Here is a 27,572-nt window from a genome sequence, read left to right as displayed (position 1 = left end):
GACAAATGTCATTGAGGGCAAGAATTAATTTACAAGTTAATGATGTATAATTGTTGTGAGAGAAGTTGACCTATGTCTTTCTTTCAACCTAATTAACTATGTACCAATATAAAACAACATAAATCTCATTGAGAGATGTAATTTATATTTCTCCACAGAAACCCCTTAGACGTGAAAGCTGCTGCTGTGCTCGGATGCTTGCTGTGGGTCCCGTTCCCGAGACCCCTACCAAACAGCTGGTTTGGATAGGGAACGATTTGTCCAGCAGCTTATTTACCCTGCAGGTGCTCAGATCAATGACCATCTATGTATGACATGTATGGCCTCAGGCCACTAGTGCGAGAGCCATTTAATGTTAGCTGCTTTCTGCTCTGGCTTAGGGGAACCCACCCACTATGATGTCCATAAGCTCTAATGGGAAAATCCCCCACAAACAGACCCCCTACAAATAAATATGATTTATAGAGAAAGATCCAGTGGGGGCGGAGGCCCTCTCTGTGTTGTCCATATGCCTTAATGAGACAACCCCTTCAAATAGACATGACTTATAAACATAGACATATAGAAGGGTTCTAATCAGGTCTTGTCTATGGTGTGCGTATGCCCTAATGAAAAAACCCTTCAAATAAAAATGACATACAAACTTCTTAACGATATTGCTCTGTACACAGTGGAATATGGCAATGCCTCTTACCTTAACAAACATCTTGCTGCCAGATGTTGTGCTACTGGAACTAACAGGGGAGCAATACACAGACATGGATTTGCGATCGCGAGAGAACTCCAAAGTACATTCCTTCTTCATAAGTTTCTTTATAACCTGATTTGACATGAAAGAGTAAAATCCTTTTATACACATTATCCACAGTTAGGCCGAGTTCACATGAACGTGTGCGACCCGTGCCTGTGCTGCGGCCCGCAAATAGCGGGCCGCAATGCACGATCGCCGGCCGTAGGTCAGCCGCATCGGATCGCGGACCCATTCACTTTAATGTGTCCGCGATCCGGCCGTTCCGCTAAAAGATAGGACTTGTTCTATCTTTTAGCGGAACGGAAGTACGGGACGTAACCCCACGGAGGCACTCTGTAGTGCTTCCGAGGGGTCCCGTCCCGTGCGGCCGTTCCGGATTTGCGGACCCTTTGAAGTGAATGGGTCCGCATCCGTGATGCGGAATTCACACGGAACTGTGGCCGTGTATTGCAATACGGCCACAGATCCCACACGTTCATGTGAACTTAGCCTTAATCTGGGAAACCATCGTACAACGCTTATAAAGGAATTACACTGTGTCCACTTTTAACAGACTAGATCTAGAATTATGTGCATAATTAAAAGGGCCAAAAAGGTAACATTTGACCAATTTGAAGTACTCCTTCCACTTAAGAGTATGAGGGGAAGCCTAAACACCCAACTTCTTGCAATGACTAGTCATAATGGTTCAGGGAAGATTTCTGCCTCCATCTGGCACACTGGAGAGTATCTTATAGATGCATCTGCTATCTTTTAGGCTACTTTCACACTCTCGTTTGGTGCGGATCCGTCATGGATCTGCACAGACGGGTCCGTTCAGATAATACAACCATCTGCATCCGTTCAGAACGGATCCGTTTGTATTATCTTTCACATAGCCAAGACGGATCCGTCTTAAACACCATTGAAAGTCAATGGAGGACGGATCAGTTTTCTATCGTGCCAGATTGTGTCATAGAAAACGGATCTGTCCCCATTGACTTACATTGTGTGTCAGAACGGATCCGTTTGGCTCAGTTTCGTTAGACTGACACCAAAACACTGCAAGCAGCGTTTTGGTGTCTACCTCCAAAGCAGAATGGAGATGATTGGAGGCAAACTGATACATTCTGATCGGATCCTTTTCCATTCAGAATGCATTAGGGCGAAACTGATCCTTTTTGGACAGTTTGTGAGAGCCCTGAACGGATCTCACAAACGGAAAGCCGAAACGCCAGTGTGAAAGTAGCCTTACTTGTATTTGCCTAATTTAATTTGTAAGGTACTCTACAGTAACAAGATTCACTCTGTCAGCAGAATACAGAACACATACTATGGTGCAGTTTATGTTGATGGGAATTTCGATTTCCCTGTTCTACTGTTGGATTACTGTTGCCCATTTAGGATAGTGTTAAGACATCAGAGTATTAGCAAAGTATTAAATATACAATGCCATACCATTCAAGCTCCGCTTCACATCGTGCTCAACAAATAAGAAATTAAGCCCTGTTCATAGATGGCAGCATACTCACGGAATTGCAGGCACTTGCTCGTTCCACCTTAGAAAGCCTGGACAAATCAGTATTAAATACATTCATCTTTTCCACTAGGCATGTCAATGCAGTTTCTGTTGCTTCACCCACTTTTTCATATACTCCCTTGGACTGCAAAATGAATATGTTGTGCATAGATCAATTCCTGACCACAATAAAATACAGACATTTCATTAGGTCAAGATTCTTCAAAATCACATTGATGATAGTGCCTACAGGTGATGGGTACCTGCTGAGTGCTTGCTGTCTGCTCCATTAGAGTTGTGATACATATGTGACTACAACTTAGTGACCGTGTCTGCAGGATGTCTGAGGTGGTCTGAGACACACCTTCTGCACACTTTTCACACTGACTTTGTGCTTGGATATGGAATTACTACTATGGCTTTCCTTTATTTTACATAATCAAGCAGCAGCAGTTAAAGAGGACCTTTCACTTGTATAAACTATGTGAACTGAGTATGCTGCCATATAGAGTGGAGCCCGGGGATCTCACTTCACTTACTATTATCCCCGGGCTCCGCTCCGTTCTCCCGTTATAGGCTCCGGTACCTTTGCTCCTTAAGTTATAGTAGGCAGGTCTTCCCTTGTTCTGCTGGGCGTCTCCTTCTCCTAGGCTGCAGCGCTGGCCAATCGCAGCGCACAGCTCACAGCCTGGGAGAAAAAAACCTCCCAGGCTGTGAGCTGTGCACTGCGATTGGCCAGCGCTGCAGCCTAGGAGAAGGAGAGTGTAGTGCAGAATTGTAAAAAGTGGTCTGGTCATTAAGGGTGTTTAAGCTAGGGGAGCTGAGGTGGTTAAAGACACCTGTCCACCCCACAGTCAGTCAGATGTCAACTACTACCACCATGGGCAAGACCAAACAGATGTAGAAAGACACCAGAGACAAAATTGTGGACCTCTACAAGGCTGGAAAGGGCTAAGGGGCAATTGCCAAGCAGCTTGGTGAAAATAGATCAACTGTTGGAGCAATTGTTAGAAAATGGAAGAGGCTAAAGACGACTGTCAGTCTCCCTCGGACTGGGGCTCCATGCAAGATCTCACCTCGAGGGGTATCACTGATGATGAGAAAGGTGAGGAATCAGCCCAGAACTACAAGGGAGGAGCTGGTCAATGACATGAAGAGAGCTGGGACAACAGTTTCAAAGGTCACTGTTGGTAGAACACTACAAGTCATGGTTTCAAATCATGCATTGCACGGAAGGTTCCCCTGCTCAAGTCATCACATGTCCAGGCCCGTCTGAAGTTTGCCAATGACCATCTGGATGATCCAGAGGAGGCATGGGAGAAAGTCATGTGGTCAGATGAGACCAAAGTAGAACTTTTTGGTCTAAACTTCACTCGTCGTGTTTGGAGGAAAAAGAAGGATGAGTTGCATCCCAAGAACACCATCCCTACTGTGAAGCATGGGGACAGCAACATCATGCTTTGGGGGTGCTTTTCTGCGAATGGGACAGGACGACTGCACTGTATTAAGGAGAGGATGAATGGGGCCATTTATTGTGAGATTTTGAGCAACAACCTCCTTCCCTCAGTCAAAGCATTGAAGATGGGTTGTGGCTGGGTCTTCCAACATGACAACGACCCGAAGCACACAGCCAGGATAACCAAGGAGTGGCTCCGTAAGAAGCATATCAAGGTTCTGGAGTAGCCTAGCCAGTCTCCAGACCTAAATCCAATAGAACATCTTTGGAGCGAGCAGAAACTCTGTGTTGCTCAGTGACAGCCCGAAACCTGACAGATCTAGAGGAGATCTGTGTTGAGGAGTGGGCCAAAATCCCTGTTGCAGTGTGTGCAAACCTGGTCAAGAACTACAGGAAACGTTTGACCTCTGTAGTTGCAAACAAAGGCTTCTGTACCAAATATTAACACTGATTTTCTCTGGTGTTCAAATACTTATGTTCAGCAGTGCAAGACTAATAAATTCTTTAAAAATCATACAATGTGCTTTCCTGAATTTTTTTATGTATTCTGTCTCTGAGTAGAAATGCACCAACAATGTGAATTTCAGACCCCTCCATAATTTCTAAGTGGGAGAACTGACAAACTTGCAGGGTGTTCAAATACTTCTGTTCCTCCCTGTATGTATGCATTCCTGCTTGACAAAAAATTACCGTATCTTAACACATGAACATCTCCTGTAATATCCTATGTGATAATTACTCTATCCTCCTTCAGTATTTCATGTACTAAAGAGGTTGTTAAGGAGAAGAGTGTATCACAGGACTAATCCTACCTCATTAAAATCCAAAGAGGAGTCATTACAAAGTGCACAGATTGTAGCCAGTTCCACCAAACCGTCATACTGCCCACACTGAACAGGGTTATCATCTTTCAAGCTGTTTAAATAAGAGAATACAAATCATTACAATCTGCTTTATTTTGCAAACCAACCATTTTACTAGTAACCACACTGTACTTCATTTCATAGGGAGTCAGAGTGTTTTTGCCCGTTGGAGTTATACAGCTAAAAGAAATCAAATTGAAAAGTGATCTACTGGATGTGGCATTGTAGAGCTACCTGTATTCTCCCCTAGAAGCACTGCTTCTAGAAAATGACATCTCTGTAGTACAGTGCCTACGGCTTCATAGTATATCTTACGTTATACTTCCACCTTTTAATCATATAATATAATTCAATGAGAAATTTTTTATGATTTATTAGTTAATACAGGAAAACTTTTATACAATACAAAGCATCAGCAGTTTTTTTAAAGACAAACAAAGAAAAATTCCCATCTCTACATAAAGAGCTACAGCTAGAAACTGGGTCAGGAGTGAATGCAGCTGAAACCTGCTTTCACTTTCAGCTGCTTTCACTCCTGACTTATTTTCAACAGCTATATCTTCCGATGTAGAGGAGATCATGCTGCAATTCTGGTCTTGTTTTAAAGCCTACTCTTTCGAACAAAACAGTCCCATATTTCTAGCTGTTACTAAGCCCGGGATATGAGAGGATAAAACAAGTCTTCCCCCACCCCCTACTGCCTGAGCTCTGCTGGGGCTGAATTGTTAGTGACTCTTCTCAAAGCCTGAGCACAGTTCGGGCAAAACTGCTAACAGGTTAATTCCATATGTTCCTTTATTATTGCCATGTCTTCAATATTTATCTACAATAAGGTAAATAAAAAAACAACAAGAAAAACAAACCATGGAATGAAAAGGTATATCCAAACTTTTGACTGGTACTGTATTTTAACCTAAAAATTAACATACAGCTGCAAAAAATCTGGGGGTGATTATTAACATTAAAGGGGTTTTCCGAGATTGTTATACTGATATAACTGACTGTTATACTGACCTCAGGATAGGTCATCTGTAACTGATCGTGGGGATCCGACACCGGGGACCCCCTACGATCAACAGTTTGAATAGGAAGCGGCACTCCTGTGAGCACCGTTGCCCTCTCTCTGCTTTTTCTTGGCAGAGTGACCACACATTCATGTGTTATGTGGCTAGGAGCTGCTCAGCCCCATAGAAGTGAATGGGGCTGAGCTACAATACCCTGCACAGCCGCTATACAATGTATGGCGCTGTGCTTGGTAATCTGAGAGAAGACAGCGGAGCTTGAGCTGAAAACAGCTGATTGGTGGGGGTCCCAGGCAGTGATGAGGATAGGTCATCTGTAAAAATAAATCTCAGTAAACCCTTTTAAATGAATGCTTGAACATAGAGGCTAACATTTAATTTGGGATTTGAGAAACTGGATCACAGAGTACCTACTGTATTCATAAAACCTGTAAATTCCCAGTAAATTGGTTTAAAACAATCCATTTTATGTGTATTTTTAAGTCTAAGGACATGAAGGCTAATGGTTGACAAACAGTACTCACACTTGCCCCTCTGGAGCATAGGTAGATCCAGTGATGCTGAATTCGTGAAGACTGCAGTTCATTCCTTCAATCTTCTCAACTATAAACATCTTTAGAAAAGCAGAAGAAATGCTTAGAGCACATATTATCTGGACCCATGTACACCCTAGTTACAATTCACAGATGTCCAAACAAGGTAATCCAACTCACAAAGCTGCTGAATCGCTGGCACTGAACCACTGCAATTTTCAGCTTTTTGTTCTACGTGAATACCCCTGGATCTCTAAAATTGGTCTTACTTAATGAATCTCAATAGCATTACAAATCAAGTGCACTTTAACCTTGGCAGACAGACCTGTCATCTTAAGGAGTAAGAAAAACATCAAATGCACTAGGTCTCATAATGCCCAGCCACTAGTTCATTTTTTCCTCAAGATTAAACTTGTCTTATTAGTCCACAATAGGAGCATAAAACGCACACAAGATAAAAATCATTTTTCCAGATCAAAACAACTCTAAATAGAAATGATTCGTTTTCCTTCTATTCACCATTATTTTTTCTCTCTCGGAAACAAAGTATCCGCTACTGCAGCTTCCTTGGGGTTGTCACTCAGTCTTCCTAGAGACCTGAATGCTGTTTCACTGTGTGTAACTATTTAAATCTGCTTGAACCGTACATTTAAAGTGTCACTAACTTTTCAAAAATGTTTTTATATGTAATAGAAACATATCAAAAGTTTTGATCGGTGAGGATCTGAGTGCTGAGATCCTCACTGATTTCTAGAACGAGGCGAGTGTGCACATATTGCACTCTTTCCTCGCTGCTGAGGATGGAATGGAGACACCCATAGCCTTCTGTGCAGTCCGTGCAGCGAGGAGAGAGACCACTATATGTGCGTGCTTCTCTCCCATCATTCTAGTGATAGGTGGGGATCTCAGCACTCAGACCGCCAATCAAAACCTTTGATATGGTTCTCTGAAATATCAAAGGTTTTTTGAAAAGTTGGTGATGCTTTAAGCCCAGGACCACACTTAAGTGCTTTCAGCCATGGACCCTAGTAATTTTAGCAGCAGTGTTTTTGATGACGCATTTCCCTATGGAAGGATGGCATACTCCATGAGAAGGTAATGGATCCATCTGGATTAATTTGATTCCGTTTTAAATCTGCTCCATTAGAGCCAATTCACAAAGCGGAATCTGCAGCAGGAACCCACTCATGGTTTAGCCTCACTCAATGTCCTTTCTTGGCGAGGTAATGGCTATAAACCATTACTGCATGAACTGGATTTGTTGTTTGCTTTTTTGTAGGTATAAACACTGGGGGGTGACTATGGTAGTAAGATAGTGTTCACATCATCAATATTTATTCCAGTTCTGTTCTAGGAACAAAAAAGAAAAACAAAAAATAACAGAGGTGCCCAAATCAGCACAGAGCTGACACCAACGGCACCGAACAGAACCCATTGACTGGGTTACGTTTGGATTTCCGGAGTACAGAAGTTAGGTGTAGAAAACTGTCCTGAATACAGACTTTTTTCAATTGTATTTTAAATGTAATTTGCAAGGGTGGCCCCGAACACAGCCTCTGGCATCAATTAACCCTTATATATGTAAAATTGACAGCTATTAATGAAAAAGAGGCCAGATCAAGAAATAACCATACTTTTATGGAAGTCAGTGAACAAAGACAGCACTATTCATCCGACAACTGAAAACTGAAGAGCTAGGTTTATCATTCCAACAGAAGGCTAAGTGCCTAGGACAAGATGTCCAAGCACTGTTCAATGTTCCGTGTCCTGGTGGTTGGGAGAACTATAACAAATTGGAATGACAGATTGGTCTGGAGACCACGTGGGCAACATCATGAAGAGACCTTCACAAGGGTGGGGTGGTATAATGTATGGTAGCTGGATGCCTCAAGTCTTCATTTCTGGTACACCAACAACTTGGCATTACATTGATTTGGGTATGCAACCAGTGGTAGGGCCATTTCTCTAATGTGTCCCAGGAGGCGTTTTTCACAGGACAATGCCAGACAATTTGCTCATGCAAGCATCTTGCATGGCCGGTCTTAATAAATGCCCATAGCTGGCAGTGGATCCTCCAAAGTTGTGAAGAGGCATAACTTCAGTGCATCCTGCACCAGTTCCAAATGTAAGATAGCTTCCGAGCGGTCTTCTAGACCATTTTCTACGCCTAAAACAGGAGTAGAAAATGGTGAATGAGACAGGCCTGCTGGCCTGTCCCCTTCCCTGCCACGCCCACAATTTTAGAAGTGGCGTGAGTGGGGAAAGTCGCAGATAGTGGTGCAAGTAACCGTTTTTTCATCATTCGCATCATCAACTTGTTTATTGATTCTGTGATTTCCATAATCCCAAGACATTTCCTTCTTGGTGTTGCAATTTCAATGTCGAGGAGTGTAACTGGAAGAGGGGATTAAAGTACAGAATTCTTTGAGATGTGATGGGAATAACTAACTGTTAAGGGCAACTTGTCACAATGTACATACAGTCCTATCTATGGGGAGTATGTTACAGAAGGAGATGTTCACATGGATATATCTATCTATAGGTTTTTGGGGAATTTTTTTTGGCATAACTTGCAATTTATCATCCTAATATCTGTTCTTTCTACACATAGGAGTCAAGTGGACAGTCTTATCAATGACTGACAGTTATCTGTATATGCATACTTCTAGAGAGAAGCCTGTCAATCACTGGCATCACCAACCTGACTCCTGAGTATAGAAAGCGCATGAATTGAAATGAATAAAATACAGCTGACATCTGAATTTTTACCCAAAAAGCTATATATCAATCTGCTCTATAACATACTGCCTGTCAATGTGACAGGTTGCCTTTGAACCAAACCTGGATCATAAATACCCCATCTACTACTGTAATATGTGGATAGATGAACACAGATTCCATATATGCGTTTCTTATCTTTCAACTCACTTTAATTCTCTCCCCCCTAACATGGATTATGATGTAACTCACTAAGTATAGTGACATTAATAGCAATGTACCGTTAACTTCAAAACATTGACTTAGCTTGGCTGGTATTCTAGATTTAAGGATCACTCTGTAGTGTACGGTGTAAGCATAAATCAGGCAGTCAAGCGGACCATAATCTGTGAAACACTCCATCATTCTATGTTGCAGGGTACAACACAAGCTACACATATATCACAAACCTAGTTTGTGTACAATGTATATACAGCACTATAATTTCCAAGACTACAGTAATAATAATAATATTTTATGGATTATCAAAAAAAAATAAAAATCACAAGTAGCAAGTAACCATGTGAATCTATATGTAGGGCTTTCCTGAAGTTTGACATATTCTGATACAGAGATTAACTTGATTCATTCATTTATTTCTCTTTTTTTCCCCTCTAATGTATGACATTTAGTTTATGCAGGATTCACTGCTGAATTGGGAAATATACCTCTTACCATTAACATAAATCAGAACTCTTACACTATTAATGGCAAAAACGCTATTTGAAAATTCATTTTTCATCCTTTTATTTTTTTTATTATTTTTATTTTTTAAGTAAAACCCTTCCTGTTCTGGTCAGTCCTGTTCTGTGGGCGGTCAGAACCACGTAACGCTTCTTCTGCTCCTTCTTCCAGAAGTGCATTGTAGTTAGGATGGTTGTAGAGCTACCCACCCAAAAGATGGAGCTTTGTCCCACTGTTAGACCTTCAGTTGACAGAGGGATCTTTCCAGCTTGTCAGAGAAGAAGGGAAGGAACTTCCCCGACAAGTGGTGAAGAAGAAAAGGCAGAATGATTAGGCCACATGACTGAGAGAATAGCAACTGCACATGTGTGTCCACCACGCCTGATGGAGAAGGTAGGTGGACATACCATGTCAAAGCAGAGATTCTAGGGGCACCACCACTGACACCAGTTTATTTTAACCCAGAAAAATAATTTTTTGCCAACCTACTTATTTTCAGTTTGTTTCTAAACAATACATTTTGTTGGATAACCCTTTTAAGCTGAATTAAACTATTGTGTAATAGCCATTCAAGCTGTCAGGCTGGAGGAAGTATGTCTCACACTGCTAAATGCTGGAGCTTTCTTCTAAGCATGTCTCACTTGACATTGTTCAATGTATTTCCTTTTCAGTTGCCTTCTGTATAGACTATGTGTCAGCGCTGGACTATCCTGGCTAATGTTACAGGGAATTTATAAACAGGCTGTATGAATCTAGCTATGATGATTTGCACAACAGCACAATAAGTGTGGGAAACATCCTCAAGTCAAAGAACAAGTGGGAAGAGGAAGGTCACAAGTGCATACACACGTTTACCTATCACTCACATCTGCCTAAAGCCGGAGTACTGCAGGATAGATAAAACAAATCCAAGGCCTTGGCGCCGTTCACATTTTTAATACACTTATCGCAACGGCAAATTGCCAACATACCATTGGGTGCAGCTACACTTTTCATTCATGTAAATGCAATCCTCTTATATACCAGAAATTTGAATGACTCCATTTATAAGTTGATGCAATGTGATATATCCGGAAACCAAGAGATTGGGTCAGATTTACTAATCTAATGGTCAGCATTCAACACTTTTTGCATCTCACTAGACACTTTTTAAAGTGTCTAGAAAAGAGGTTATGGCTTAGTAAATTTGTAAAAATACGAAAAATGTATTAATGGGACGTGCCAATTTTTGCACAAAACAATTTAAGGCAGAATGAGCCAAATACATCATCACAAACCTTATGCTATCAATCTCCAGGGGCAATTACCATAATGTACATGCCTCTTAATTTTGGAGCGTCCTCGACAGGTCTTTCCAGAAAATGAAATCCAGGCCAGGAAGGAGCAGGTGCAGATTTCAGGCGTAATGAGTATATGTTTTCTGGTGCACATATTGGGATAATGAGTAGTGGGATTTGCCATAGATCTCACCCACTTCATTGCGAAGGCTGAAATTTGTGACAGAAATCTGTAAAAACAACTGGCATGCTGTGGGTTTAAAATCTGTATGTCAAGTAATGTGCAGATTTCGGTATGGAAAAGGTCTGCATTACATCTGTGAACATGATGTCTGTGAGAATTCTGTCGACCTCACTGAACCTAAAAACTATATAGACTTTCTGCATGAAATTACACTGCGGAAATTCTGCAGCATCTATGCCACCTGTGGCTATACCCTTTGACAGCAAATGTGCCGCATTATGTTGAGTACAGCCCTTGGCTGTTTCTGTTGACCCCATAGCAAGCGAGAGGGCGTATGTGTGACCTCTGCTCTATTCAAACTAGAATGAGGAGGCTTGGGGTCCCAGAAATGGTGCGCCAGCGATTAGACATTTATCATCTTTCCTGTGGTGTTAGGAGAACTTTAAATTGAGGCATTTTTCTAATGTGGCTTAACCCTAAGCAGATGAAGCAGATTGGATGATGAGGGATCACAGCTAGATCTACGATGCTATTCCTGTAACGGTGCTGTGAAGACGGCGGTGTGATTTCTATGTAGCGCACAATCAGCAAAGTAACTTTTGTTCTCATTAATGCATCTAAAAGAAGGCAAGTATTAGAAGGGTTGGTGGGGCGAGACAAGAGACTTGTCGCAAGAACACAAAGAAAGCCGTATCAGCTATCAGATAACAACCATGTAACCGGCCTTCAAAAACGTATCATACAAGGAAGGCCCTTTCTGGTATGCCATGCCCATTTCATGATAACCCACACCTCCTTATAAAACGTATGGCATAGCATGGATGCCAGTTTTTTGGTGCCAATGCATTCTGATTAGTAACATTCCCCCAAATCTGTTTTGCATATGTAATATAAAGTACTATATAATTTATAGTAAATGCATAGTATAGTAAAAATATTGTAATATTTATAGGAAAACCATTCCAAATAAACAGCCATCATGGATATTTCCAAAGAGAAAGGCCTCCTATAATCAGCTATCAGCTGAAGGGGTTAACAATAGTGTCCATGAGCAGGACCTGTACAGGAGGGCTGGTCCGCTGCCAACAGAATTCCCTTCTTTGTTTTACGCGGGGTTAGTGTGTGCCCTCCGCCCTTATAAGGTAAACACTGGAGCAAGTTTATGCAGAGCCCTTTCTACCTGGACGTATGCCAACATCCCACAGACAGAATTGTCATCACCGCATAAAAGTTTCTGATTTTTTACACACATTTCCACAATTTCTTTTCTTCCTTCGTGTAATGCATTTGTAATAAAATGGAAATATAAACTGCACTATTAGACAGGATGTTTGAAAGGTCAAATATAATATAAATGAGGGCCACCAAAACATGAGCCTTACGGCTCATTCAGATGGCTGTATGCTGTCCGCAAAACACGGGTCCGTTTTTTTTTTGTTGCAGACTAGATGAAGACCCATTCAGTTCTATGGGACCCTTTTCTTCTGTTCTACGGCTCTGTCAGTGAAAATCAGGACGTGGCCCCATTGAAGTCTATGGGCCAGATTTATCATTCCTCTGACAGCTCACTCCACTTTAACATATGGCTAAAGTCAGTTTTAGCCAAGTCAGATTTATGATCGGCCCTTTAAGACTGTAATAAATGTGGTTTGACGGTAGCAGTTTATCCGTCAGTAAGCAGCTTTACAAAAGTCGCACATCTTTACGAAAAAGTCGCACGTTTTTATGAAAAAGTCGCATGTTCTATTAAAAAGTCTCATAAGATAAGCATGGTCCTCACTGGAGTGAAATTGGGACTTTATTGCGACTTTTTTGCGACTTTTTTAAATAGTCCCAATAGTAAATCTGTCTAGAGATTCATTTACATAAGAAGACACGCCCACTTTCAGAAAACTGGCGAGCATAGTGCAGAGCAGAAAAAAGTCGCAAATTTGTGCGCAGTTTTAGCGTTTGGGACTTTTTTGGGACTTTTTCACTCCATTATTCTGACCTGAGCTAATGATAAATCTGGCCCTATGGGTCCACAAAAATGCGGAATGCAATCCGTTTTTTTGCGGGTATGCTGAACTGTCCGCAAAAAAAAGGATCCGCATTTTTGCGGACAGCATATGGCCGTCTGAATGAGCCCTTAGGCATTATTCAGAGCTCTGAGTTCAGGATGTGTCAGGCCTTTTACACCGTGTTTGATTTTGACGTAGCAATTTATCAGCGAATGACGGCCGCACACAAAAAACATCTATGTGCTGTCCGTAGTTTTCATGACCCCATTGAACAGAAAGGACCAAAGTAGTATATTGCCCGGTGTTTCTCCTGTGGACTAGCAGTCCCCTACTAGTGGTTTTGTACTTATCATTACTTAATAAGTTTTTTTATGTGAGAAAAGAGCAGTAGATTGGGATTTTACCTTATTTTTTTCCAGACAGTACATATTAGTGAATAGAAAAAAAAATCTGAATTCAGAATATTATAACATTGATCAGAAAACCCCAGGGCCCTCTGTTACACATTACAGTTCTTGTGGTTGTGCAGGCTGCATGTGTATGCCATGAGCGAAACCACAGGCCAAGTATTTGTGCATTGAAGCTATGCTGCTATTAGGTAAATATTTAACCATTCAACGGGTCTGAAAACCAATGAGTAATATCTATAATCCTGCCATTAGCATTCACCTATATTTATCCAGGGAACTCCCAGCAGTTAAACATTAACACTGTTCTCCTGTCTACTCTGAAGCTTGCTGATCTGTAATAATTCATGTCCTGCAGATTTATGCTCTCTCCGGCTCCAACGGGCAGGGAAGCGATCATGGTGGCTTTGTTGGGTTTAACAGAACAATTACCAGGTATTATGTGAAGGATGCATCCCGTAGCAGTTACTACTAGTAGCAACTGTACACAGACCCCATCCAAAAAGGCAAACCTGTCTGAACTCAAAGTCCATAAGCTCTTATATTTAAGTTTACAACTACACAACCATTGATCTGTGTCTTAAAGGTGTTATCTAGTGCTATAAATTAGGTATATATGGCTCACAGATCCCCCACCACTGCCTATTCAGTACTGCTCTGGTCCCAGCTTGATATGGAGGAAATGCCATAAAAAAAAGCTCACACAACCAACTACTGGCTACAAGCTTGAGCAAATCGAGCTTCGGATCATAGATCTGAAGTCGATTCGTTCAAAAGCTTAGTTTTTAATGCTGTTTCCGTACATCATTAAAATTCAATAAAATGTATTGACTCCACGTAGGCAAAATTTGTATCGCCCGAAGTCGCGCGAGACTTCAGTGAATTACTTCGGTATTCCTATCCGAGTCTTTTAAAACATTTTAAAATAGGAATCGGAGTTACCAGCCAGTACCAGTACCCAGTCTGGCTATGGTGGGTCACCGCAGTCATCTCCACCGCTCCAGATATTTCCTGTGTGTCGAGCCAAGACCAGTAAGTGGAGAGCAGTGGGGACTGATGCATCACTGGAACCGCAGAGGGTGGCATGGCTTCTATTTTATGGTCAACCCCAGCCATATCTAAAAAATGTAATCCCACTGGTCACCACCTTTAATACCATTTAAACCACTGTTTATTTTCTTGTCAATTATGCTGTTTCCTATTAAGGTAGAGACACATGTTGGGTTCTAATGGCTGCATGATATTGTGGCAAAACTAAGGTCATTGGCGACTACATGTTGCAGTGTAGGTGCCTACCCTTATAGGGGTTTTTCAGGTTCCTAATATTGATTACCTATTCTAAGGATAGGTCATTAATATCCAATTGGTGAGTTGAGACACCACACTCTCCCATCAATCAGCCTTTCCCTCCAGCGCAGGAACTAGCTCTTTGGATTGAACAGGAAGCACAGCTCCGCTCAAAGTGTAGTGGCCATGCTGTGTTACTGCATCTCCCACTGAAGTGAATGGAGCTGTGCTTCCTGTTCCAATCTAAATGCTTGCTCCGCAGACTGCAGGAAATAGCTTACAGTGTCGGGCCCCTACTGATCAGATACTGATGACCTATTCCTGAGTATAGGTCATCAATATCAGTTTATCTGAATGGAGTTGTTTTGGCACTAAGCACATGGGTCTGTACAATCCCCAGATACATGGAACTGATTTTCAGTTACAGAAATCTTCTGCAACAAAATATGCTGCATGTGAATTCACATTTGGTGTTTATTTTGCCACTACGGCAAATTGCAGAATGCGCTGCTGATTTTCTGCTGCAAAAATTCTGCAGCATTTCTGCCACATGTGAATGTAGCCCAAAAGTATGTTCACAAGTAGCAGATATGCTGTGGATTTTCTATCGCAAAATGAAGTGCAGTTTTTGTACGCAGCGTGTGGATGAGACTTTTTAAAATCAAGCACTTTAGGATTACTGCGGTTATTAATTAGGAAAAATATACTGTCTAACCTCATTTACTTGCCCTCTATTCCCCTTCACCTCTACCACTAAAAAACTAGAATATCTATCAATATCAATGACCTGAAAAACCCCTTTTAGGCTAGTTTCACACAGCGGCACGGACCTCCGGCAGGCTGTTCCGGCGGGTGAATAGTCTGTCGGATCCGTCCTGCCGCCAGTAAATGCTTGCTCCTGGACTACTGCTCCGGCCCCATTAACTATAATGGGGGCAGGGCGGAGTTCCGGAGGCAGCACATGCCGAGAGGCCGCTGGAATAAAAGTACGACAAAAAAGGACATAAAATATAAACCTACTAAACTCAAGATAACAAAAATGTCAGAAGAACAGATTAATACATTTACATTAAATCTGTTTTTTACATTGCTGGCAGTCCTGGAGCCAGCAGGACCTGGTCGGTCTCCTCAGGGGGCATAGATGAAGCAGACGTGCCTGCTGTTTGAATGATGGTGATCTTCAAAATTTCCAAACACAACACTGCATGACACAGTCAATTTTAATTTAACATCTGCTATGCAACCACATTTAGGCAATTGTTCATTGTTATCAGTTTCCAGCTGTGTTGGTTTCGAGAGGAAGAGGTATCAAACCCAAAATTAGCAGGTTTTGTTAAAAAAGAGTGGCACAAAAAAACCATGGACAACACTGGGTGTATTCCCATTAAGGTTGACCAGAGGATATATAGATAAAAATAAGTATACTTAGAAAGTGGCTGCAGATGTGTAGATCTATATATATAAAAAAAAATTAAAAATCACAACTGTACTTAAAGGGGCTTGCCCATCCCAGACATGGATTGTATATACCTAGGATATGCCATCAATGTCAGGTGCAGGTTCCTCCTCTGGGACATGTGTCCAGAATGGGGCCCCCAAAGTGATGAAGAGCTATGGGACTGCTGGAAATAAAGGGTGGCCGTGCTTGTGCGGTGCGCTGTCCTTCATTTCGCGGGGGCCATTCTCAGAGGTGGGACCCACACCTATCTGACACTTATGGAATATCCTATGTCCCATGTCTGAAATGGGAATACCCCTTTAAGAGCAGTGACTGGGTCGTACACAGTTTAGTTCTGCTTGCCATAATTTTCTATAAATCTGCTCCCCAATTTGTGAGTGTGGCTGGATTTGCAGCCAATACCACAATCATAGAAAATTCCTGAAGATAGGTCATCAATAATAAAATCACAAAAAAAAGCCCTTTAAAGAGGACCCATCACCTCTCTTGACTTGTCTGTCTAAGTAGCTACTTGCCATAACAATTCTGGAGAATGGTTTCTTTTTTTAAATATAATTTTTATTAAGTTTCCAAATTATTTTCAATAGCATATAGTTTGTACATAAATACCAATACTTTGGTTTCTTATGACTATGACTATGTTGTGTCGTATAAAAGGTACAGATGGGTGTTACCGATTGGGGATGTGTCCCTGCTTGAAACTCTATGGTAAACTATTAAACAAAGGACATACAGATGTTTTTTTGGAGTGGTGTTTCTTCCCTTTTGAGGTGCATTTTTGTGCCAATTACTTTTTTTTTTTTTTTTCAAATCCTAGTGTCCTCTGGGTCTGGGTTCTTTCCACTCACTGCCTGTGTTTTTTTCTCATAGACATCCATTAAAACAAAAACAAAAAACACATGTGCAACGTGTATTGGTATTTTTACTGAAATTTTTATAAGGATTTTTTAAAAATGCTTTATTTCCATTCAGCTCTACAGAGAAAGCGACAGAGCAGGGGGCACATACTTTAATAAAAAATAAATTAAAAAATTAATAATCTAGGCATACAGAAAATGCCTTTAACCCCTTCCTCCTGTATGCATTTGTGGCCCTAGTGACCAAAACATTTTCTTCTTTTTTTTCATAAATTTTTCCGTCAGTGTAGCAGTATGAGGGCTTAAGGGACAAGTTGTAGTGTTTAATGGTGCCATTTTGGAGGTTAAGATAACTTGGTTAACTTTTATTAACTATTTATGAGGGGGGATGGGAAAACCAGCAGTACTACCACTACGTTTTTACGTTATATAGTTCTTTTGACATTTTACTCCTTTTGCACAATAAAACCCTTTTATAAAAAATAAAAATAAAGAAAGATTTTGCATGGTCGGACCGCATAACTTTTATTTCTCGTTCTACAGAGCTGTGTGAGGGCTTGAAGTTTGCAGGACGAATTGTAGTTTTCATTGGTACCATTTTGGGGTACATAACACTTTTTGATCACTTTTTAGTCCTTTTTAGGTGGCAAATAAGCAAAAAACTGAAATTCAACCTATTTTTAATGGTGTTCACTGTATGGGATAATTTCCATGATCATTTTGTAGTGCAGGTTTTTACGTATGCGGCAATACCAAATATATGGAGTGGAATTAATTTTTGCTAATTTATTCATTGAAAACATTTTTTTTTTTTACACTGGAAAAAGGTGTATTTATTCATTTTTTGACTTAGAAATTGTGATTTAATAAAACAAATTCTTTTACACTTATTAGTCCCACAAGAGAACTTTGTAATACAATGCACTACTGAAGTATATTCTATTATACTGTCAGTACAAAACCGACAGACACTATCATGCTACACCTCCGGCATGTCCCGATAGACCTACACACTGCACTCAGGCCTGGGGGCCTTCATTAGGCCCCCTGGTGTCATGCAAAGCCTGACAGAGGGAGGGGACTCTTAGATGCTGCAGTGGCTATTGACCACAGCATTTAAGAGGTTAAATGGCCCAGATCTGAGCAGGAGCCAGCTGTCATATAAGAGCCTCTTGCAGAGCTTATTCAAGTCTTCCATAGAAAGGAGGCAGCCTAGAATAAGGCCCATTAATGACCCCAGTAAAAAGCTATATTGGTGGTCATTAAGTGATGAAAAATGCCAAGTGCTAAAACACAACATAAGGGCAAAAATACCTCAAAAAAGGCTGATCAGGTGTTTTTTGAGGGTATTTATGGCCAAAAGAAATACACCAGGGACAAGGAACCCTAATGCCATTACCTAGCATTTATTACTAATGCAGGGGACAGTATATTAAAACATAATTCAAGAAAGTAAATCAGGAATTAAAATAATGTGAACAGACTAACATGACAATGACCCTCCATGAAATAGTATATACCGTAATAAGGCGCCTGCAGAAACTATGCTTAGGGCATCTAATGGTATTTCATACAATGGATGCAAGCTTTACATGTACATATCAACATGCTCTTGAAAGACAATGACAATAGCCCCTGATTCATATCTGACGTACAAATGTGGGAAGCGTATGGATATATTTTTGGAACACTCACCCTTTCAAAGTGCTGTAAAAATAATTTCAGTTTTCTACATTATGCCATATAAAAGCACAGGATCATGAGCCCTATTGCATAATGGTGTCCTTGTACTGTATCATTCCATAGCATTTCAGCAGTTAGGTCGTTCATTATTCTGACTTAACTAGTTTCAGAGCAAGGATAAGGAATTATAAAACACTACTTTTTCTACTGGTGTTTTAAAGGGAAAGTGTCATCAATAAATCACATTTTTATGTTTAACATATTTAAGAATTTTTGATTATATATTTTTTTTTTCAGTGTCAATATTTATATTTAAACAGATCACTTTACTGTAGTCATCTGCTTATCTATACCCAGAGGTGATATCATTACAGGCAGGATTAGAATGACAGATAAGACAGGGTCCACCATTCACAATGGGCGATCGTCAGAGATTATCTATTCTTTCCTTGTACGATGACCTGCATACAGGTCACAGGGCATGTCTAGAATACTCTCCCATAGAAGTCAATGAGGTCCCCTCCTGACCATTGTGTCTATAGACCATGGGGCTGCCGTAAAGCAATTTTCTTAATGCTTTCTAAATGCTGTTAATGAGAGCTCAGGAAAGATGGCCGCCCCCATAATCATAAAGGAAACAATTAATAAAGTATAAATAAAACTGATTAGAAAAAAGGATATTTGTTGCTATCTGGTTTTAAAAGGGAGATAATTATTGGTGACACATTTGCATTTTTTTTCTCTTTTTAGCCACCTGTCTGAAAAAAGGAGGTGGCTAAATAATGGCACTCCCAAAAAAATGCTTGTGAAAAATGCATGAATTTCATGGTGTTCTTTAGAAGCCAAAAACACCCCAAGAAAAAGATCAAGAGTGTCAGCATTCTAAAGGGACGAAGTGTGAGCATCTGAAGGAGCCACATGGCGAAATGCGTTGAGGTCTAAGTAGGACTCGCTGTATATATATGCGTATGAAATCGGACAGCACTCCAAGACTTGAAAAGACGTGATGTATTTATTCACCCATGTGGAACAATTGCAACGTTTCAGCTCACAACTGAGCCTTTCTCAAACCATTTGAGAAAGGCTCAGTTGTGAGCTGAAACGTTGCAATTGTTCCACATGGGTGAATAAATACATCACGTCTTTTCAAGTCTTGGAGTGCTGTCCGATTTCATACGTATATTAAGGGTGAGAAGCCAATTCCCTTGGACCTTGCACCTGAGCACGTTTACTGGTGCCGCCGAATTGCTATATATATAATTTTTTTTTATTACATTACTCCCTGCAGAAGAAAATCTTTTTTTTTTTAAATGCATAGGATCTAACTCATTTTGCCCATTAGGGCACTCGTAGTGACATCACCTAGCGCTCATTTGGAGTGTAAGTTAGGATAGGAGTAGTAGTGCCACTGGGTCTTTCTACTGATACATTACACTTATCGGGATGACAAAACTAGCAGATGTCACTGGATATGAACAATCTGTAGACACACTCTGGTATTGAAGGAGGAAGGGAGAAGAACAGAATAGAGTCCTCTGCAGCATCATTTGTAACAAATTTATTAATTCGTATATTATATATGTATAATATATTAAATATTCAATATACGGGGGGCGTGGCTAACTGCCGGCATGACCGCACGCACTTGAGAGCGGCTCCGGTCCCTGGTATCAATCCTGACTAATCCTGCCAAGCTGCATTCCTCAGACTCAGAGTGGCAAGTGCAGAGGAGACGGAGGAAACCCAGGAACCAAGATATGGGTCCCAGCAAGGCGCAGACCGCGGCCGACAAACTTAAAGAATATGCCCGCCAGGAAAACCAACATGGCGCCGCGGCTCCCGCCACTCCACGTGCAGCGGTGACGCGCGGACAGGCCGCGCAGCAGATAGAAACTGATGAGGCTGGAGAACCGGAGATAACGCTGAAAGCGGTCTCAGAGCAGCTCCTCACAGCGATCTCCTCCTGCCAATCCTCCCTTACCTGCAAAATTGAGGAGGTGCGTGTCGACCTGGGCCTGTTGAGGCAAGACGTGCAACAGCTGAGGGAAAGAGTTAAACACACTGAAGATCGGGTGTCGGAGCTGGAGGATTACACCAGGCCGCTAGATTCGAGGCTGACGGAGGTGGAAAGAGCCGTTGGATTATGGAGGCAGAAATGCGACGACCTGGAGAACCGGGCCCGACGCAATAATGTAAGAATCCTGGGGATGCCAGAGAGAGCGGAGGGGAGAGATCCTGCCAGCTTTTTGGAGCTTTGGTTTAAGGCCCAGTTCCCTACAGCCACATTCTCAGCGGCCTATGCAGTTGAAAGGGCGCACAGAGTACCGGCCAGACCACCACCTCCAGGCGCACCGCCAAGGCCCCTGCTCGCCCGTCTATTAAATTGGAAGGATCGAGATTTAATTCTTAGCCAAGCAAGGAGCAAAGGTGTATTGATGCACGAAAACACCAACGTGTCACTTTTTCCGGACTTCTCCGCGGATTTGCAGAAAAAGAGGGCCACCTTCGTCTTGGTCAAGAGACGCCTCAGGGAATTAAATTTGCAATACTCGATGGCCTACCCAGCGCGACTACGCGTAGTGGATGGCGAACGGCCGATATTTTTCACCGACCCAAAGGAGGCTGAGGACTGGGTTGCTAGACGTCCAAGAATGCACTGATCTGAAACACTGGGACTGAGTTGCAAGTATTACTGAGTTCTGAAAAGGCACTTTATAGAGGCCTTGTCACTGAGTGGTTTATCCTTATTATATGGTGCAATATTTAGCTTTACCTGAATGCAATATGCATTACTTGAATGCAATATGGTGCTCTTTCAGATAGCAGATCATTGTAAGCATGGTTATAGTCCTACTGTAGATGTTGATTCACAGGCTGTCTGAATATGAGTGTCTGCACCTATTGAGGCTTAGATGTACCTGCAGCTATGAAACTCACATTGACCAGGGAATGCTCGGCTACCTGTGCGGGCATAACATCTTCACCCCGCACTGGTCTCCGAATATAGATTGTCACCTAGTTAATACTATGATGCATGCACTGGATGTTTGCTCAGAGGTATTAGAAGTTTACCTGTTATGTTATATGTTTGGTAAGTTGTTGAAAGCATGGTCACATCAATTATGCATCAGTAGTGTGGGAGGGGGGCGAACTATTAAAATGGGTGAGGTTACTCCACAAGGGCCGGATGACATCCTGTACTACTGGAAGGATAACTTTAAGATTGTACTATGGGACCTCTAGTAGTGATGTCCTGGAATGTGAGGGGACTTGGAAATCCGAACAAAAGGATAGCGGTGTTCTCGCATATACGACGCTATAGCCCTCACATTCTGGGACTTCAAGAGACTCATCTGACGGCTGACACGGGGCACAGAATTGTAAAACAATGGGTTCAGTGGTCACTTCAGTCATATGGCTCATCAAATTCTAGAGGCGCGGCTATATTAGTGCGCAAGGGCCTCCTGTGGGAACCGCAGCAGTCAGTTGCTGATCCGGAGGGACAATATATACTGGCGTATGGCTTTATTGACCACATCCCGTATGTAATAATTAACATATATAATCCCCCCCCGGCGAGTATTTCACTCCTTCATGTTATCCTGGGGTTTGCGGCGCAATATCCCTCAGCCCGGCTGATTTGCATGGGAGACTTTAATATGGTAATGCAGGAAGAGGTAGATAGATTTAGACCGCCTGAAGGGAGAGAGACTGGGGTCCACTCGACGACCACTCTGTTTAGAATTGCTGCAGAAATGGGATGGATAGATATGTGGAGGATTAGAAACCCGCAGTTGAGGGAATACTCCTGTTTCACTCCCGCTAGGGGGGCACTCTCGAGAATTGACTATGTCCTGGGAAATGCTGCTAGTTATACGGACTTGATTGCAATTAACTATGAGTCGCGGGGACCCTCAGATCATGCTGCAGTTGTGGCACGTTTTGACACTCCCGGGATTGCATCTAGAGGGGGGAAGATGAGAATACATCCCTTCTGGCTCTCTTTATTGACAAAAAATGATAGAATCCCCGATCAGCTGAGAGTATTCCTGGATGTGCAGGGAGATGAAACAGAGGAATTGTTATTGTGGGACACCCTGAAGGCCTTCCTGAGGGGATGTCTGAAGTCCTCAATATCCTATGTAAAAAAGGACACGTCCCGCCAGGAAGTAGAATTGCATAATAAATGTAGGGAGGCGGAGGTATTGTTTTGTTCGGACCCCACAGAAGGGAATAGGATAGAGTGGATGACTAGAGGAAGGGAGTATATGATGCATCTTAAGGAGAAAAGTGAACGCAAAATGTTCTTTATGAAGCAACAGTCATTTGAATCTGGTGATAGAGCGGGTAAGCTTTTAGCTCAGATTGCTAGAGCCAACCAGTCGTCCCCCCCGGTACTTCGAATTCTGAACCCTGAGGGACAATTGGAGGAATCCGGGCAGAGAATACTTGACGCTTTCAAACGGTTTTATCAATCGCTGTACAGCACAGCAGCTAACTACACGGAGAGGGAGTTAAGTAACTATATTTCAGAGGTGGAACATCCTAAGCTCAGCGAGGCGGAAGTGACCCTCCTGGACAAGGATATAACTCTGGAAGAAATCCAGCTAGCCATGCATGACATACCAACTGGGAAAGCACCGGGCCCGGATGGGATCCCAATTGAAGTTTATTCTAGATATAGTGAAACTCTTAGCCCCCAACTCCTTAAGCTGTACTCAGCATCATTCCAGCGTCACCAACTGCCCGAGACCTTATATGATGCAACTATTGTTGTTATATTAAAGCCAGACAAGGATCCAACTGTATGTGGCTCTTACAGGCCGATTTCGTTGCTCAATTTAGACTACAAAATTCTAACCAGATTATTAGCCTCTCGTTTAAATAAAGTAATAACGTCTATAGTACACCAGGATCAGGCGGGATTCATGCCGGGGAGGACCACCTCTGACAATATCAGGAGAGCTCAGGTTATTGCTCAGGTAGGAGTGGCGGAGGGGCGTGAATGGGCCATGGCATCACTTGACACGGCTAAGGCCTTTGACTCTGTGGAGTGGCCTTTCCTGTTTCGGATCCTGAAGGAATTCGGGTTTGGCCCAGGGTTCATAAGATGGGTGGAGATACTGTACCAGAGACCTAAGGCAAATATACTAGTAAATGGCACCATGTCAGATTCATTTACTCTGCATAGAGGTACTAGACAAGGATGCCCCCTCTCCCCCCTTTTGTTTGCGGTGGTAATCGAACATTTGGCATTAAGAGTGAGGCAGGACAGGTCCTTCATGGGGATCTCTAGAGGAGACAGAGAGGAGAAGATAGGCTTATATGCAGATGATCTCCTTCTGTTTATGGACGAGCCTGAGCTGACTCTGCCCAGAGCAATTGAGGTAATAGGGAAATTTGGCACATACTCGGGCTTGCTCATAAACTGGACGAAGTCAGCTATTATGCCTCTTTGGGATCATGGGTGGCCGGAGAGTATACATAATTTACCGGTAGTGGACCAGTTTAAGTATCTTGGCATCGTGATCACAAGGGACCCTGGAGTGTCTGTGACGAGAAATATAGAACCGATAGAGTCCTTATTTATTGATAAATTTAAAACTTGGAAGGCATTACCGATTTCGGTGATGGGGAGATTGAACCTAGTTAAAATGATTCTGCTCCCCAAGGGCCTGTATCTCCTGTCACATGCATGCGCCCCGGTACCAAAGGCCTTCTTTGACAGGCTGCACTCCCTGATAACGGCGTTTGTGTGGGGAAAGGCTAGGAGGAAGCTCTCGCAGAAAGTATTACAGAGGTCTAAGACGAGGGGGGGAGCGGCTCTACCCGATTTTTTTCTATATTACTTAGCCGGCCAGTTGAAATATATAGCGGCATGGGTCAAACAGGGAGAACTACCAGGACCGGAATATTGGTTGAGGGAATATCTTAATCTCTCTAATCTGTGGCCTGTCTTGGAGTCCCCAAGTACAGTATCCAGGAAACTACTTCCTGCTCATAGACTGGCTAACCAAATATGGAAAGCAGCCAAATTAAATTCGTATGCAGATTTACCAGATGCAATCCCGCTCTGGGACAATCCCATGTGGCCGCACTTGGAAACATTGGAGGGTGCAGGGATATGGAAGGGATGCGGAGTGTTGACATTAGCTGAGCTGTATGAAGAGGGCGTATTACGAACTTTGCAACAACTACAGGAGAAATTTGAGATTCCCCATTCTTTGTTTTTTCGGTACCTTCAGTTACGGCACGCCCTAAATGATCAGTTTAGAGGGACAGGTCGCAGTATTTCCAAATATCCTCTGATAGGGGTGCTAAGATCGCAGGGACCTAAGGGCATTATCTCTATACTGTACACATATTTACTAGGTGATCGCATGATTCTTCAGCCATTGGAAGTAGAAGCGAAATGGAAGGTTAATATCCCAACTCTTGATGCTGAAGAATGGGAGGAGGCTATGTTGGTACCCACTAAGGTTTCCCCGTCGGTAAATAATAAACTGATACAATTATTCATATTGCATAGAAGCTACTTAACCCCCCTCAGGCTCTATAAGATGGGGAGACTACCTAGCAGCAGTTGCCATAGATGTCAAGAGGGGAGCGCTGATTTCTGGCACTTGATATGGGGATGCAGACACTTACAAGTATTTTGGAATAAGGTTTTAGAGATTCTGTCTACGATAGTGCCTGTATCGATAGGAGCCTGCCCAAAAATATGTATCCTAGGGATATTAGAGGAGGAACAGTGGACACATCACCAGAGAATATTCCTAGGGGAAGCCCTCTTCCTGGCTAGGAAGGCTGTAGCATTGAGGTGGATGGCGGATAGAGTCCCCACAGTGAACCAATGGAAGACCTTGATGAACCATGCAATGAATATGGAAAAAGTAGTATACATACATAGAAAATGCCCAGGGAAATTTCAGAAAGTGTGGGGAGAGTGGTGCTCTTCAAATCATTCCTTGCAACCTGTGCACTTGCACTCTGTGTCGGAGGGTAGCATTGCATTAAATGTCTAAACACTAGAAAGTAGATATGCTGTATTGTTTGATGCCAAGTAGCGAAATATTGCTGAGAATCACCTGACACATTATGTATCACGTTTGTACTATGTGGAGCTGGAGACCCCCCTGCGTGGGGTGTCAATGCTCCAAAATATGCTGAACCATGCTTATTGTTAATTTTCAATAAAACGAGTTTAAAAAAAAAAATATTCAATATACAATATTCATGCTATTGATAGCTTTATCCCCTCTTGTAATGTTTTTTTAATTTCATGGGGCATGGGTTTTTTCGTGTTAATATATAATAAAGATGAAATCTAACATAATATTGTTTGCTTTTACTTACTATATGAATTAGTTCAAGGGAATTTATGGGTGAACAGTGTGAGCACAGCCTACATCTGATGGGTCAATCTATCCTCATGCATCAACCTCACTGAAATCCACCAGCCTCTGCCTCAGGCCTCTTGCACACGAACATTGTGTGTCCGTGGCCGTACTGCAGCCTGCATACGGTGGGTCCGCAATACACAGGCACCGGCCCGTGAGCACTCCGCATCACGGGTGCGGACACCGCAATCACAGAGATGCGTTACGGAAGCACGGATCAGGACCCCACAGAAGCACTATGGAGTGCTTCCGTGGTGTTTCTGTCTGTGCCTCCGCACTGAAAAAAAAATAATAACTTGTTCTATTTTTTTTGCGGTGGGGACGGATTGCGGACCCATTCAAGTTGAATGGGTCTCGATCCATCCTAGCCGCCGTACGGACGTTGCCCGTGCATTGGGGACCGCAAATTGCGGTCCCTAATGCACGGAATGGATGCATAACATTTGTGTGCAAGAGGCCTCAAGGCGTGAAATCACTGCTTTACCAATACACCTAAGCCATTCAGGTAGGCATTAAAAAAGGCTTTGCTCGGTCACAGAAACAGCAAAACATAATAGAAGCAAAAAACAAATCTGTCACATGACAGACGCCAACATTACCTGATGGAACCCATGCATGTTACACTATTTTGCCTGCCAATTTTGACAGAATCTACGACAGAGGCCCCTAATGGAACCTTCAACCCCGATGTGAATTCAGCCTTAATATGGTGAACATAAAAACAGGAGCAGTGACAGACTGGAAATTTAAAGTGGCCCTGGAAATAAACAAAAAACTAAAAGTGGTCCCATGTTGTAGGTGGGTCAAAATTGACAGAAGGTGGGGCAACAGAAGTAGGTAGTAGTGCAGAACAAAATACCACATTGCAGCACAAAATACTACCTCAGCAGAACCAGATAGGTTGAGAGTGTCAGATCTTTATGTACCTGGCTAGCTAAGAGGAGGGCTTGGGTGGCCCTCTATGGCCAGTCTGCCCATGAAAAGGAGTAATATTCATTGGTTTGATTTGTATGTGTTTCTTTGGAGCCTCAACTCCTGGTCAGAGAAATACATCAATCATCAATCCAAACCAATAACTTAAAGTATTGGAAAGGCAAGGCAAAAGGGCAACATAGCTAAATGTGTTGGGTGAACATCATAGCATCTGCATCTTACAAAATAAGGTATTTCCAATAGACACAAAAAAAAAACATGACGATTACTACAACTATGTTGGTTATTTCAGTTCGGTTATATGCGGCATGGCCCCACTGATGTTTATGTAATACTCCCGCAGTCCACCTCCTCCACGTTGTCTTATTGCTCCATCTGTGCTCGCTGCTCCTCCTCCTCCCTTTGCGCCATCTGTATCCGACTCCTGTCTCCTAGCATCACTCCATCTGCAGCCTGTCTCTCTGCTGAGGCGGCAGGCCTGTCTGTGCTTGCTCCGCTCTCCTGCTCTGGTAATTAATATG

At 42.4% G+C, this 27,572-nt stretch overlaps 1 protein-coding gene across 1 annotated transcript in view; it reads right to left on the bottom strand.

Annotated features, from left to right (window-relative positions):
* ATP2A3 (ATPase sarcoplasmic/endoplasmic reticulum Ca2+ transporting 3) overlaps positions 1-27,572 on the bottom strand; it is a 202,597-nt gene that overhangs the window by 52,087 nt on the left and 122,938 nt on the right. Inside the window, exons 9-12 of the mRNA XM_040424852.1 lie at positions 6,115-6,203; positions 4,518-4,620; positions 2,263-2,394; positions 695-820 (exon numbers count right to left, since the gene is read on the bottom strand). Of these exons, the coding sequence (XP_040280786.1) occupies positions 695-820; positions 2,263-2,394; positions 4,518-4,620; positions 6,115-6,203 (450 nt within the window). The remainder of the gene's footprint in view (positions 1-694; positions 821-2,262; positions 2,395-4,517; positions 4,621-6,114; positions 6,204-27,572) is intronic.

The sequence above is a fragment of the Bufo bufo genome, chromosome 3 (assembly GCF_905171765.1).
Source record: "Bufo bufo chromosome 3, aBufBuf1.1, whole genome shotgun sequence".
Lineage (NCBI taxonomy): Eukaryota > Metazoa > Chordata > Amphibia > Anura > Bufonidae > Bufo > Bufo bufo.
This window is presented reverse-complemented; position numbering and strand designations above follow the sequence as displayed.